Here is a 14,336-nt window from a genome sequence, read left to right as displayed (position 1 = left end):
CTTTGCATGTATAGGTTGGCAAATAAAAAGAAAGCTTTTTTATGCCATGCCGCGAGATCATCTTAGCTAGGCATGATGTCACGCGAGATATACTGTCATTATAATTAAGTGTTGAATTATATCTTCTTCTTCTTCTTGGCTTAAAGACCTTACAGGTCACGCCGGCCATTTCTGGCTTACTAGACTTATTTTACCACGTAGCCGGATAGTCAGTCCTTGCTACGGGGGACGGTCCGGATGGGATTTGAACCCGGTCCGGCCGTGTGGACTGGCGCCGTTTATCACATGCACCACCCGACCGCCCGTTGAATTATATACTGTCATAATTAATTGTAATAGCTTTCCAATTACCACGTGCATCTTACTGATAAGAATCTTGGCAGTTGCTGAGGAATTGAAGTATAATTAACCTACAAATAATGAAATGAATATATGTATCTAATATTTCAAAAAAATATTATCATAAAAAATGACCTATTATATTTTAGCGACGATATTTATACTACTTCGACAATGAATGTTGACAAAAGTCGACAATGCTCGCTTGGCAATGAGTTTTTATTTATAATTAATGATTACGGCTTCAGCCGTATTGTCACCCTCTGAAGCTGAAGAAGTACATTTTTCACAAGGCATTTCCTCCTTGTATTTTACCTTATTCCGGGCATACTCGGTTATACTTGGCTATGAGTATTCCGGTATTTAAGTGATCATTTGCATGAAATTATTTTTTTATAGTCGTATAATTTACATCCATTTGTTTTAAACAACACACATTTACATGTTAAAGGTGTTACAATGTTTAACATTTTTTAATTTTTAATATTTATTTTATTTTATTAGTTCATTCATTGATCTGTTACAGGGGTTTTCTATTCAGTTTGGACTAGCCGCACACTTTTTCCTGCTCTGCGCACGTGATTTTTGACGCGGAGTAGACAAAAAGACATGCTGCTTACTAAAAATCAAGTGGGCAGAGCAGGAAAAAGTGTGCGGTTAGCCTTAACTGAATAGAAAAACTCTGTATTAGGTTTAACAATGCTCACAACTCTACATTATTTCTAAAACTAATGTACAACAATAAAATAAACAAAGCTATCAGGAGCTCAAAGCAGGAGTGAAGGAAAAGGAGAAAATATGAAACAAGAGATAACACTAAGAAACATGAAGGGAGAAAAAAAAACACGACAGATTTAAAGAGTTTAGATCAAAAAGTAGACAACGAGTTTCGTAATGAGGTAGAGAAGAAGAATCAAACATGCGTTTACACCAAACTCTAGTTAAAAAAAAACTTCTGAAAATTATCAATTCAGGTATTAAAGAACAAACCAGACTACAATATATAGTTCTTAGGAAGATTAGATCGAGAGCTTTCGAAAGAACTTCATCAAGTCATGAAAGTCATGATACATTATAAAAAGAGTAATTTAAAAGATGTTGATGCCATTAGCATAAAAGAGATAATCATCATGAGGCAAAACATTACAAAAATCATTCACAAACAAAACAAACAGACGCCAGAATAACAAGTAAAACATCTATAAACATGAGAACATTATGTATTAGTCTTAGAATCAATTGAAATAATTCAACAAGTAATGTTCTTATTTTCTAATGATAAATCTTAGATGTCCTCTCATTATTGCTAGTAGAATGTTTTAATTTTTTTAAAAGAATCTTCATCTTTTTTAAATGTTTTATATTTTTCTACCATTTAGATTTTAGTTTATCATGTTTGCTTTCAATTTAAGTCTCGCTTCAATTTAACACTTAAATCTCATAAAACAATGTGTTTCCCACCAGTGCGCCATTAACCGCAGATAAACATAAACAAACAACTACCAGTGATCGTCTTAAGCAAAGCGCAATTAAAGCAACTTTACGATATTCCAACGTATCGCACAGCTTTTTTACGCTTATTACATCTTTTTCTTCTTATTACACTTTCGCTCATCTCCAGTACCGTGGTTCGTTCGTTCTTCCTACGTCAAATGCCTCGACTTCCAACACTCCACTCCACTAGAAACGTAGCGTAGGTCGAAATGCCCCACGGGCTGACAGCACAACTCAACGCAAACTTTATGCTCTTGATTGCAAATCCTGCTCACGATAGCTTTGCTGCTGTGATGCAGCATAACAGTTAGCTCGTCCAACCGGTAAGTCAACGTAGAAGAAGAAGAAGCAAAAAAAACGCGAAAGAAAACAATAACAGCAAACAACCGAGTGCTGTTACGCGTATCAAAAAGCAGTAAAGATAATATAGCTAACTTTTCACCTTTTCCAACCACTTCCCTTCAAATAACGGGTGTGTTTGTTTCTATTGAGTGAGTTGCTACAGATGAGCCGGATCTAGGCGAGGGCTTAATTATTTCTTGTCGAAATTTTGGCTAAAGAAAAGCAGGGGGGAAAAAAGTACACAACAACTCCCCGAACGGTCGTGAGACGATTGCTGCAGCTTCCTAATTGGTCGGTAACGCAATCTAACCTGCGTTCCGGAGTGACGCGAGTTCTAATGGTGCGAGTTGCGTTACATGAAGTAAACATTCGTGACAGACAAAAAAAAAACAGAAAAAACCCTTCCAGTACCGTTCCACTCCCGCGAATGTGTCGAGAGGCAATCGAAGTGATTATAATAATGACGGTCGTGAAACGATCATGCACGACTTTTATGATGATGAGAATGCTCCGTAGCGAAGGGAAGCATGTTGGCTTCCTGTGGGGAAGGAGTTTGGACGATGGTTGTGAAGATAAGTGCATAACTTTGGCCATGCTTTCGCACCCATCATCCACCCGAACACACCGGATAGAAAGTATCGATCGTTGCCCGTTCGAGTACAAGCCCTGACTCGATGTGCACTGGTGGCGTATGCTGGGCTGGCTACAAGTTTTCTGTGCCTTCCTTTTCAACCACTTCAGATTTTTACTGGGCAGTAGCGACCGAGATATACGACCGAGTGTCGAATGATGTAGGCGGACTAGCCAGCGCGATGGGTGGCCACTGGCGAAAGCAAGCAAACGTAAATGATGGCAAAACATGGCTACAATTATTACAAGCATAATCCTAATTGAGTGCAATTCTACCGAGTGCTCAAATTGATCTCATTTTGCCAGCAGAAGGAGGTTGTGCGCTTTGGTGTTTAATGCCGCCTTTTAGTGTTGGCTTGGGTGCTGTTTTTCGTACTACAAGCTGACAAAAGTGAATGTTAAACTATTCTCATTAGTCCTGCTTGTAAAGGCGGAGTAATGGAGGATAAAAATGATGTTTTAGAAAGAAGAAAAAAAAACATCAGAACAGCTCACAAATTTTGAGGGTAAAAATGTTTTAAATCAATTTATACAATCCAAAAACTTTATAAACAAATTCATAGTTTTTTTTTTTGCTAAATTAATTTTAATTATAGCGAGTTTGACATTTATGCAGCCTGGATGTATGCAATTACAAATTTTGACATGATTAACATTGATTAACAAGATTAATCTTTTAGTTAGAAAATTACTTCAAAATTTACAATGTTGAATAACAGAACTTCTTGAGGAGTATTTTTCTATATGGAGATCGCAATTATTTAAATTTAATGCTGTGTTCCCCAAAGTACAAAATTCTAATAAATTGCAATAATTTATCACAGGAACTGGTAGATATTATTATTAAAACCTGACCATTTGGAAAAGTTTGCTTCGTGGCGTAAACATTTTTTAGCTTTTTTATACTAATAACAGAATTGAAGATTTATATAGCTCCATTCAAACCTTTTTTACATTAAACCAGTCAAAAGTGTCCCTCATCAGCATCATCAACAAACACAATTAGAGTCAATCACGTATTAAATCACGGACTTATTCAGTGTCATTTCCATGAAATGAATACTTTTCCTAGTGTCAATCAACTCCATTTATCCTGCAGCTGGTTTACGTTAACATTATGAAAATGTTTGTATACCAGCTGCGATGAGTTTGCTAACATTAAGTATTGTTTTATAAAAATAAATAAATGAATAAATAAATAAATAAATGAACAATTTAAAATTAAGTAACTTTGCACCCATAATGTATATAGAAAACAAGAAACCATTTTTTATCTTAACGTGTAACTGAACACATACTTTTTTCCAACCTTTCCCACCGCAACTATCCCCTTTTACTCCGGTGCGGCAAGATAACGATAATACACCACCAGGCGCCTCCATCGTCTTTCAGTGGGACCGATGCCAAGGCAAACATCGATGCAAACATTACTCATTCCGCATGGCTGAGAAACATGTTAAAAACCCCGTTCCGGATATTCTCGCTCGTTCAGGTCAAATGCAGCTGCCTGTCGGTGACCACCAAACGTACCCGTGCCGATGCAGAATACGGGAATGCAAGCAGCATGCTTGAAATCAATTCACTTATGCTGCTTTCATTAATCAAAAGCTGTGCACTGCCGCAATGGACACTTGCTGGCGCACGATATACAACCAAGCTGGTCTGAAACACTGATTTTTATGCTCGTTTAAGAATGGTGGGTTTTGTTGTGCTATCCTTATCTTTCGTTCCTTGCTTCCAGAAGAAAGCGAAAAAGACAAATCTCAAAGCCTCTTAAGACAATCGCGTACACAGCATAAGAACACTCGCTACTAAAACGCCAATCATAAATACAGATAACAGCCGCATGAAGAGCAATCATAAACACCAGAAAAACGGCGACCGGACGGCATGTACTTACTGGTATATCCCGCCCGTTGTCTGACTTGCAAGTATGCACCACACGTGTGAAGTGCTTCCCCAATGGATCCGGTACCTTACACAGCACGCAAGTGAAATAATTCGCACAAATGTTTTGTGATTATTTCCCTTTTGCTGCACTTCACTTCAATTTTTCCCTTCCGAAGAGCATCTGCTTTTGTTGCACAATATTTAACCACACGCACAAACACACACTGCAAAAAGGCGTTCGCACGCTTTCTAGCACTCACTTGTATTGAGATTGTTTTATGTCTTATCAACCTTACCCGGAACAGCTGCTCATAGCATTGCACATCTTCTCATAAACCTCTCTTTTGGCCAAACAACTTTCACATTTGCCAAGAAGTGCTTAACCACGAATTATGTCACCATTCACAAAAGCCTTCCCGTTTACAGCGTGACGCACCCGTTGGCATTTGCTGGACCAGAACGATGGGAAGATAATATCTTGCAAGACATTTTCTGCCCAATAAAGCTACTGGATGCTGCAGCATTCAAGTCGGATACACACGGATAGCCCCCCACCAAAACGCTTACTTGCACTGTGTCTCCTCACACCCACACGGCATCATCTGTCACGCGCGACAAATGCTCCTCGTACGCGTACCACACTTGGTCGGGATGATTTTACGCACATTAGCCATCCTCGTTTATGGCATCGCACGGGCACGCGTGCATGAAATCCGGAATCACCGAAAAGATGACTATCATCAGTCACACTAGCGTACGGGACGAAAGCTTTGAATAATATCTATTACCTTCTAGACGTCACCTTGCGACGTACACTTATGCAGGCGAATATGAAGCAATGTAATTGTGTCTTGTAACAGACAATCCACAAAACACAAACCGACACGCGCACCAAGTGTAACGTCCACCGAGCTCAAGTACCTGCGTAAGACTAACCGTACCGTGGTCAACGTGTGGCAGCTACGGACCGTTCACATGCGCTCGATGTCGAATGAATACTGTTTGCTGGCGTAGTTGAAGACAGATGATTTCCTGCCACTGCAGGATTATTCTATTCTACCATCTCGGAAAACCGACAAACACATCCTCAGTACGAAGGGAACGAGAAAATTGAGAAGCTTTTCATTCGCCATTGGTGGAACGTTTTCCCGCGCAAATGGTTCGTGCTTTCTTACGCTCTCGGGTAACGGTTGCTCGCTCTTGAGCTCTCATCGAATGGCACACGTTTTGTTGCGATGAAAAGGATAGGACGCGATGAAAATGCACGCGTAACTGCCGTTTTGTCTTTTGAATTCTATGTTTTACGTTGCTTTCTAATTTCTAATGGGAATTGAATTTAGATCCTCTTTACTAATAGTATATAGTTAGATGGGTATTTAAAGGCTTAATAAATTTAGTTTTGTAACGTAGTTATACATTCAGTAAATTGCTTTGGGGAATAATCCCCTTTTCTCCTATCTTTTCGTGACTTCCCGGGAAGGTAAGTTTTTTTAGAGCCTCTGTGGAACGGATATATTTTTTTTATTTGCCTAACCGTCTTATTCACATTCGTGAATCCGCGACTAAAATACGCAAAACGGAGTATTGCGAAATAAATGGATCAAAACAAGGTAACTACAAATTTAATATCAACTCTTCTTAAGCTATTCTATACCTGCTCCGAATATCTATCAGAGATCTCTCTTTTTGGCTTTTAACGACCTCTAAGGTCACGCCTGCCACCCTTGGTTAACGTTGGGAATAGCATTGTCCGTTACGCGGCACCATCGTGGGGACGGACGCTTCTTCAGAAGGACGTTCACCGGACCACGGTTCAGAGGGCGCACCGCACAGGAGTTCTTCGAGTGGCCAGTGCCTTCCAAACGGTCTCCTACGATGCCGCTTGCGTGGTCGCAAGCACTATCCCGTTAGTCCTTCTCCTAGAGGAGGACATCCGCTGCCACGACGAAAAGGTAGCGAGGGGAAGTCCAGGACCAGACATACGAAAGCGGCAAAGGGAAGAGACCATGGGACGCTGGCAACAACAATGGACAGCCGGAGCGGGGCAGCCGAGATCGCCGGGGATGAGGACGAGGAGAATTATCCCGGACATTATGTCCTGGGTAAATCGCAAGCACGGAGAAATTGATTTTTATCTCTCTCAACTCTTTACAGGGCATGGGTTTCTCCGGAGCTACTTCGTCGACAAAGGCATCCTCGACGGCTCGCCAAACTGCCCGGTGTGTGAACACCAAGTGGAAGATGTCGACCACGTAATGTTCCACTGTCCACGGTTTGCTCGAACCCAACACGAGATGCAGCAGCAGAGCCGCACCCGCTTGACGATAGAAAATCTTGCAGCGGAAATGTGTGCCAACAGCAACACATGGGAAGCAGTCCGGACCGCCGCAAGGACCATCTTCAGAAACCTCCAAGTGAGATGGAATGAGGAAAGTCCACCTACGGCCAGACGGAGACGACAACAACGACGGCGGAACACGGAACAAACGGGACAGCAACAGCTGCCGCCGTGACCGCGCCAAAGGATGACGACAACGGAAGCAGCAGCAGCAGCAACGAGTAACCAGAGCAGCAGCAGGAGCTAGATCCCACCGGAAGTAGCGGCTACGGACGGGCGGAATTAAGCAGCAGCAGCGGAAGGAAGGCACGAAGCAGCAGCAGCAGCTGAGACAACTAGGACGGATGACGCAGTAGCAGCATTGGAAAGCAGCAGCGCGTCAACAGGATGGGTGCATCGCACAAACGTTCCTGCATGGAGTACTACGCACATCAAGCGCATCGGCAGGGTTCGGATCAGGTCGAGGAGTGGTTTAGTTAGGGTCCCATCGGCTGCCGGGGCCGCTTCACGGGCCCAGCGTCACGATGAATCCCACATAACCCATCTCGGAGGGATTGGCTTGTAGCCGCAAGCCGCCCTTCGAGGTGGGTACCTTTTGAAGGTTCCCTCCCCGTTAACAAAAAAAAAAAAAAAAAAAAAAAAAAAAAAAAAAAAAAAAAAAAAAGGTCACGCCTGCCATTTCTAGCTTACTGGACTTATTATACCACGTAGTCGAATAGTCAATGCTTGCTATGGGGGACGGTCTGGATGAGATTTTATCCCCAGTCCTGTCGTGTGAACCGATGCCGTTTATCAGATACACCACCGGGCTGCCCCCTATCAGAGATCAGATTATAAATAATAACAAGCAACCAATTTGAACCAATTTGAGAAGCCTAACAGAAGCTTCTTAGTAAATTTTTTTTGTAGATAGCTATTTATAACGTGTCGATCATGGAGCAAAGATCGGCTTATTCTGATATGTTCCATTATCTCTCTGAAAAATGCGTCGATGAAAATGCAGCGACAATACACATTCTAGAGAAACCAAGCTGTAGTGAAAGTTAAAAAGAAAATATGAACCATCAACAGAACAGTAAAACGTAGCTCTTCTTAGATAACCTGACCATAGACATGGGCATTGGTTAGGGTAGAGACGTGAACAGCAACAGTAGCAGCAAAGGTGCAAAGTACACATGCCCTTGCAAGGTCTACTACGCATCTTAGGACATCTTCAGAGTTAGACCAGATGTCCCAGGAAACGGACCGGTATATCCTATTTTCTTTTTTTTTGGCACTGTTCACCAGGAGATGATAGTTTACAAATGCATATAACAGCCGTGTCAATTCTACTCCTACGTGTGCACCGTGTTTATCCCGTTTACAAAAAAAAGTGAGCTATTATTCTTATGATCCTTTGCTACGAAGGGTGTGCACCAAGAAGATGGGCTAGCCTAGGTTAAAACCAATTTGATGGTGGCAACTAAAGCCTGTGAGACATGGACTCTGTCCAAAACTAACGATACCCTTTTAGCCGTTGTTCGAGAGGCAGATGTTCAGAAGGATTTTCGGCTCCAGATGTGAGGAAGGACAATGAAGGAATGCAGGAATAGCGACTCAAGACGAGCTGACGATCTCTATGAGTTGTATACGATTATCTCACTATTGTAAAACGAATTAGACTCGACACCGGATGATCCAGCACGTGAAGTTCTTTCAGGTTGTCCACATAAATAAAGGCGTTGATGCGTTCACTATCGGTTAACATAAAGGATTGGCAGAAGAGGACGCTCGACCGTGAGCGGTCCTAAACTGGAGGAGCGTTTTAGAAGAGGATTAGAGGAATGCATACAGCGAAGGGGTTGTAGCACCTGATAAGTAAGCAGCACTACACATCTCGGCTCATCGAAAGGGTGGGGTCAGGTCAATGAGTGGTTTAGTGGGATCACAAAGCTTTTTGCATTGATTCACCAGGATTAACGCAGTAGATTCCTACAATGAATATCCATAATATGAAAGATCCATCATGAACAATTTTCTAACAATTTCAACACACTTAAAAAATGTACTATTAAATCAAAAGGAAAATAGGGAAAGGAATATCCCCAACTTTTAAGAATAACATGAGTACAATATCCTGAATTGTTTAACAATATTTCTCCGGCTGTGTGTTTATCCTATAAAACGCTAGTAAATTTGCTTAGTTTCTTCAAACTATAGATTTCATTTGTTTCATGGCTAATGCTAAATAGGTTAATCTAATCCTTAATGCATAGTTATCACGGAAATTTAGAGTTTGGTTGCATACAGTTTGAAATTGTACGACATTTACTTAATGCCTCTGCCATTTCTTTTAAGTTAAATTGGTAGAATAAAACAATAACCATGCCAAAACATTTTTTTTCAATATTTCTCAATACTGTTAGATGTATATTCTACGTACAAAGTAAAAGCGCTACATTGTAATATTGTGACGATATTACCTAACTGACCTTTGGGGTTAATATATTAACCACTCCGAACTTCCGTACATTGATTAGCTCCACATGCTTACACAAGCGGCCCAGTCATCCATACTGATAGATAGTTTTCAACATGAACTTGGAACTTTCTACCAACAATCGTTTCCTCGTAAACAAGGTACCATCGAGGAAACAAAAAGGGACGAAAGTTTTCCCCCCGGTATTTGCACTTGGAAAAGTTTTTGTTTTTCGTCGTGAATGGAAATTGTGTTATAAATTTATTAGCCGATCCTACATTTTTTTCCCATATACTCTTGAACTCTTGCACGAGTAGATGGATTTTAAGGAAAAACTTGTTCTCGGTAGAAAAAAATGGTAAATTTATTTTCGTATATCTTCCGTAGTTTGTTTTACAAATGACTTACGCGCTCTTTCACGTCTCACAAAAATATTCCAGCTGACGAGAGGACAAAGGACAAACTTATGGTACAGTTTGTTAATGATTTATTCCAACTTAATAGAACTCTTCGGCCACGGTTCTACCATTCGCCGGGAATGCAGTATTTGAAGGTACATCCTGCCATCTTGCCGTCATCGGAACAGAGGCACGTGTTGCACTGATACTTGAAGGAAGATTTCGGCTGGCAGCTAAATCCTGGTGCTCCCGGTGCAATATCCGACTGGGGAAGAGTTTCACGTTTCGTTTTTTGGGCTGTTTCCGAATAGCAAGCCATCATCGTGCAGGCCGCTACACCAGTTTCCGTGCATAAGCAGGTATTACAACCGTCCTCACTTTGGAATACCTTTCCCGGGGTGCATTTTGCAGTGGTAAGAGCTTCACGTTTCGTTTTCTGCGGTGGTGCCGAATAGCAAGCCTTCAGCGTGCAGGCCGCCATACCGGTATCCGTGCAGAAGCAGGAATTGCATCCGTCCTCACTTTGGAATACCGTGCCTGGAGTGCATTTCTCACTGGTGGAGGGAACAGTTTCGCGCTTCGTTTTTTCCGGTGGTGCGGAAACACAAGCCTTCCGTGTGCAGGCCACTGTACCGATATCGCTGCAGAAGCAGGTATTACAATCATCTTCACTTCTGAATACCGTTCCGGGGACACATTTCTCATCGGGACTGGGTGCCGAACGCTTCTCACGCGGTGGACATGCTCTACGCGTACAGAACCATCCAATACCGTTGTTAGCACACCGGCAACGGTTGCAATCCTAAAGGGAATTGAGGAATTTATGAACGTCATTAAACTTTGAGAATAGAAGATCTTTTAGGCAATTCTTACCTTCATCTTGATCTCATTCGGCGTGCACACCTGTCCGTTGTTTTTATCATGCACCTCTTCCTTCTCGTCAGCCGACGACAGTGAGTCACCGTTCTGTACATCGGCGCGTACCTGGCTATCGTCGGACAGCTCGTTCGGTGGGCACGCTTTGCGTGTGCAAGACTTCTGACCATCCAGCCCACAGCGACATCTGTTGCAGTCCTCCATAAACGTCGTACCCGGTTCACATTTCTCCTCGCAAAGGGCTATGAAGCAGTAGAGAAAAAGAGTAAGAAAGCATGAACGAAACATGAAACATCGTGGTTGGTTGTGATTATCAAATAGCGCGCCTTATCGCTACGAGAAATCGAACAGATCGTTGCCTTCAAACGTTCTGTTGGCTGACATTCTGCACACATTCTAGTCTGGGCAGGGAGCGCATCACCAACTGGGTAAATCTAAACTAACCGCAACTGATAAGCCCCAAAAGCCGAAGCAATGGTAGTCTGAACGACGACGACGACGACATGACGATCGATTCCAATCAATTTTACAAATCACGTTGCAAGAACTGTGTGCGATTTCGATCGATGGCCGCAACAGTTGGGTCGCCAATTGGACGCGTTGGATTCTGCGGGAATTGAATTGACCTTTGCGACCCGCCCACGGTGACTAAACCGGTGATGAAGCCCACCATCGAGCGACGGATCGATCGTTTTCTCCGATGGTAAACAGAACTGTTACAGACTGTGTAACGAATGTTTACAGAAAGTCGTATGCTATTTTCCATTCGTAAAATAAATCGAATCAATTCCATCAAACTAAGCGTAATGTCGTAAAGAAGTTCCAAATTACGGTATTTTATTAATGTAAGTTGTTAAAGCTTGCCGATAAGGACTTGATCCTGAATAATATTTTAAATTGATAATGCAAATTGTTTATCTTTGTCAACTAGACGAAATAATTGCTTTTTAAGCGAATTAAACTTAAATAAAATAAATGCTAATTTCGGAAGTGCATCAACCTAACCTCACTTGCTAATGGCGCAGTACTGGAATTCTTCATGGAAGGACATCGTACCGATCGTCCACAAAAGATCGCAGCTTAGAAGTTCGGATCCATCAGCCCGGTCGGGAGCAAAAGTTCAAGGTTTCTTAGCATTAGAAGCGACAGCAATGGCCACCAGGCGACCCGTCTGGACGTGCATGAATTATTTACATAAGACCACCACTGCTAATGTCTGTGCACCGGAACGAGGCGCTGTGCTGGTTCTTATCGCCCGCCAGCATGCGACCCCGACCATTGCCACAGCCGAGACCGAAACAGTTGCCAGATCGTGGTCGAAGTTGTCGTGCTACCGATGGCCAGTGTTCGTCCATTTGCCATACCTCGGTGACGGCATGATGGAGAACGCAATTGGGCTCGAGATAGCCACAGCCGAGGTTTTGTAGTTCCGGAGTTCAAGGTAGCACTGATACTGATGCCGTGGCCTGTCGGTCAGAATCGGTGTGGAAGTCGGCGCAAAAATTCAACGTAAAGCAAACAATACAAACAGCAAACAAGCAAACAAACAAAAAAAACACACACATATTCCATCCACACAATCACATCGATCCGAATGCAAAACGGTACGCGTGGTGTTTGCTGTCAGGAGGGCAAAATATAACATAGGGGTAGGAAAAAAAAGATGTGACTTCCCATCTCAGACATCGCGACGATGGCGTCATCCCAAGCAAGTGACCGATTTACCATGGCTTACTTTAATCATGTTCCGTTTATGGTGATTTTTTTGGAAATGTCTGTACTAGCCTATGTCCGCATTTGAAAGAACTTCGGGCCTATAATGTGGATGGTGTATACCAGTTATTAAACTGAGTGCCGTGATAATTCAATATATTATTAAATTTTTATCATGTGAAATAAATTTAAATTTTTCAGTTGCTCAATTTTTGTTGCAAATTCTAGTAAATTTTCATAATTATAAGTATTGTTCAGATGCAAATTTATATGCGCCATCTTTTATATTTTCAAACATGTTTAGTTAAAATGCTTTTTCTAAAAACAAAAAAAAACAATAAAAAATTCAAACAATTGTGAAATTCGTTGGGTATCGAAATCTCGATCACATCTCAACAATTTAATTAAAATTAAAGTCACCAAAAGCAATCGAATAAACCACGCTCTTTATCCCGATCGTAATGATTAGTCGAACAACAGCTATTTAATTGATATACTGCACTAACGAGTTTCTTACCTCCCACAACGCACGTTGCCACAATCAAAATAAGCAGCTTCATCATGTGCTTGAATACTAATTAGCTTCTCCAAAAAAAAAAAATCACCGTTCGCCCCTTCTGTCAACGATCACTTAGCGTATCTATGTTAACTGTTTACTACACTGAATATCGCCGAACGTTCGGTCTTTGGCACTAAAATCGCAGCAGCCACCACGCGCACGCTCAACGGCTGATTGAGGTCTGGTTTTTGTGGTCGGAGTGAAAAGATGCCGTCCAGATTCCGGATGCGTCCGCTTATACTCTCACTCACGATCACCTCGCTTTGAAACTCTGCCGTCTTCACCGTTACGGCTGGTGTGTCGATAGGTTTCCGATGCTATCAGCGTATTACCGGATGATGCTGATGGTGATGGACATACAGTGTTTGTCGCTATCGCCCCTGGCACAAATACTGTCATAACATACACTTAAAAATTTCACACACTACACACCAACAAACAATCGCAGCCGTCGCGTTTGTTCGATCGATTGCTAAGCACCTTCACGCGCACACTTTGGATCTTTGCTTTTGCACTACGGCTCGTCAACTGATTCGCTTAACCGACCGGGACGGTTTATTTAAATACTTTATCAACATCTGGTTTTGCAGAAGGTAATGCCGCTAACGTCCGCAGCTTCCCATGTCTCTTCCCCTTTTGTCGGCCATTTTAGCGATCGTCAACAAATGGCCGGCAATGGTGATGGTGATGCCTTTGCGGTGATGATACTACATGACAAACGAGCCACAACACACAACCCAAACAACGCCGTACGTCATCCAAATTTCTGTACCGTTCGTACCGGTGCGTTTAATCGATCAGAAATCTCGCCGGAAACGGTCCACACGATCGGTGGACGGTGGGTGCTTTTTGCAAAGGTTTTTCCCTCCCTTCGGTTTCGTATGTTGTCATCATCACCTGCCTAGTTGACATTGGGAACTCATCGCTATGGCAACGAACGTTCCATGCCGGTAACTTTCAGACCAGTACTTAACAACTTCATCGATGGAAATAAACGTGTTTAATGTTTGTTGTCGTTTCACAGAATGCTAATGGAGCGTTTTTTTCTTCCTTCGCTAATCTTTGCGTGAGCTTTTTTGCATTTCCGCTCCGTTACTTGTATTCATCGGCAATATGAAACCGCAATCATTTATATGGTTAATTTGAATGATATTTCATAGCAATAGCGCGGTTGGTTAAATGGTGTTACTTTGTTGTATGATGAAGATAGCTGCTTAAATTCAGAACATTTACTGACGCAATAATTGATTTTTTTTATGTTCATTGCAGCACAATACACGATTTCGAGATTAACTGAAG

The 14,336-nt window shown here is 42.1% G+C and overlaps 2 protein-coding genes across 3 annotated transcripts in view; both read right to left on the bottom strand.

Annotated features, from left to right (window-relative positions):
- LOC125771636 (5-hydroxytryptamine receptor 1A) overlaps nt 1-6,085 on the bottom strand; it is a 65,670-nt gene extending 59,585 nt beyond the window's left edge. The window contains exon 1 of one of the 2 annotated variants that reach the window (XM_049442439.1): nt 4,706-6,085. The gene's annotated coding sequence lies outside the window, so the exon portion shown is untranslated. The remainder of the gene's footprint in view (nt 1-4,705) is intronic. The other variant, XM_049442441.1, reaches the window with a different exon arrangement.
- Nucleotides 6,086-9,841: 3,756 nt separating this feature from the next.
- LOC125772093 (pacifastin-like protease inhibitor cvp4) lies at nt 9,842-13,603 on the bottom strand. Its single transcript, XM_049443451.1, has 3 exons — nt 12,996-13,603; nt 10,763-11,007; nt 9,842-10,691 (listed from the first exon to the last, which is right to left on the bottom strand). The coding sequence occupies exons 1-3, from the start codon at nt 13,039-13,041 to the stop codon at nt 10,014-10,016; spliced, it is 969 nt and encodes a 322-aa protein (XP_049299408.1). The 5' UTR covers nt 13,042-13,603; the 3' UTR covers nt 9,842-10,013.
- Between the last annotated feature and the right edge of the window lie 733 nt (nt 13,604-14,336).

This window comes from Anopheles funestus, chromosome 3RL (assembly GCF_943734845.2).
Source record: "Anopheles funestus chromosome 3RL, idAnoFuneDA-416_04, whole genome shotgun sequence".
NCBI lineage: Eukaryota > Metazoa > Arthropoda > Insecta > Diptera > Culicidae > Anopheles > Anopheles funestus.
The sequence above is the reverse complement of the archived record's forward strand: the minus strand, read 5'-3'. Positions and strand labels throughout refer to the sequence as shown.

What these genes read in the sequence shown, in the direction of transcription:
- LOC125772093 (XM_049443451.1), bottom strand. Translation starts at nt 13,041, where the DNA reads ATGATGAAGCTGCTTATTTTGATTGTGGCAACGTGCGTTGTGGGAG. An exon ending in GGCAACGTGCGTTGTGGGAG is followed by an intron (nt 11,008 to 12,995) that starts GTAAGAAACTCG and finishes ACTGCTTCATAG; the next exon opens with CCCTTTGCGAGGAGAAATGT. An exon ending in CGAATGAGATCAAGATGAAG is followed by an intron (nt 10,692 to 10,762) that starts GTAAGAATTGCC and finishes AATTCCCTTTAG; the next exon opens with GATTGCAACCGTTGCCGGTG.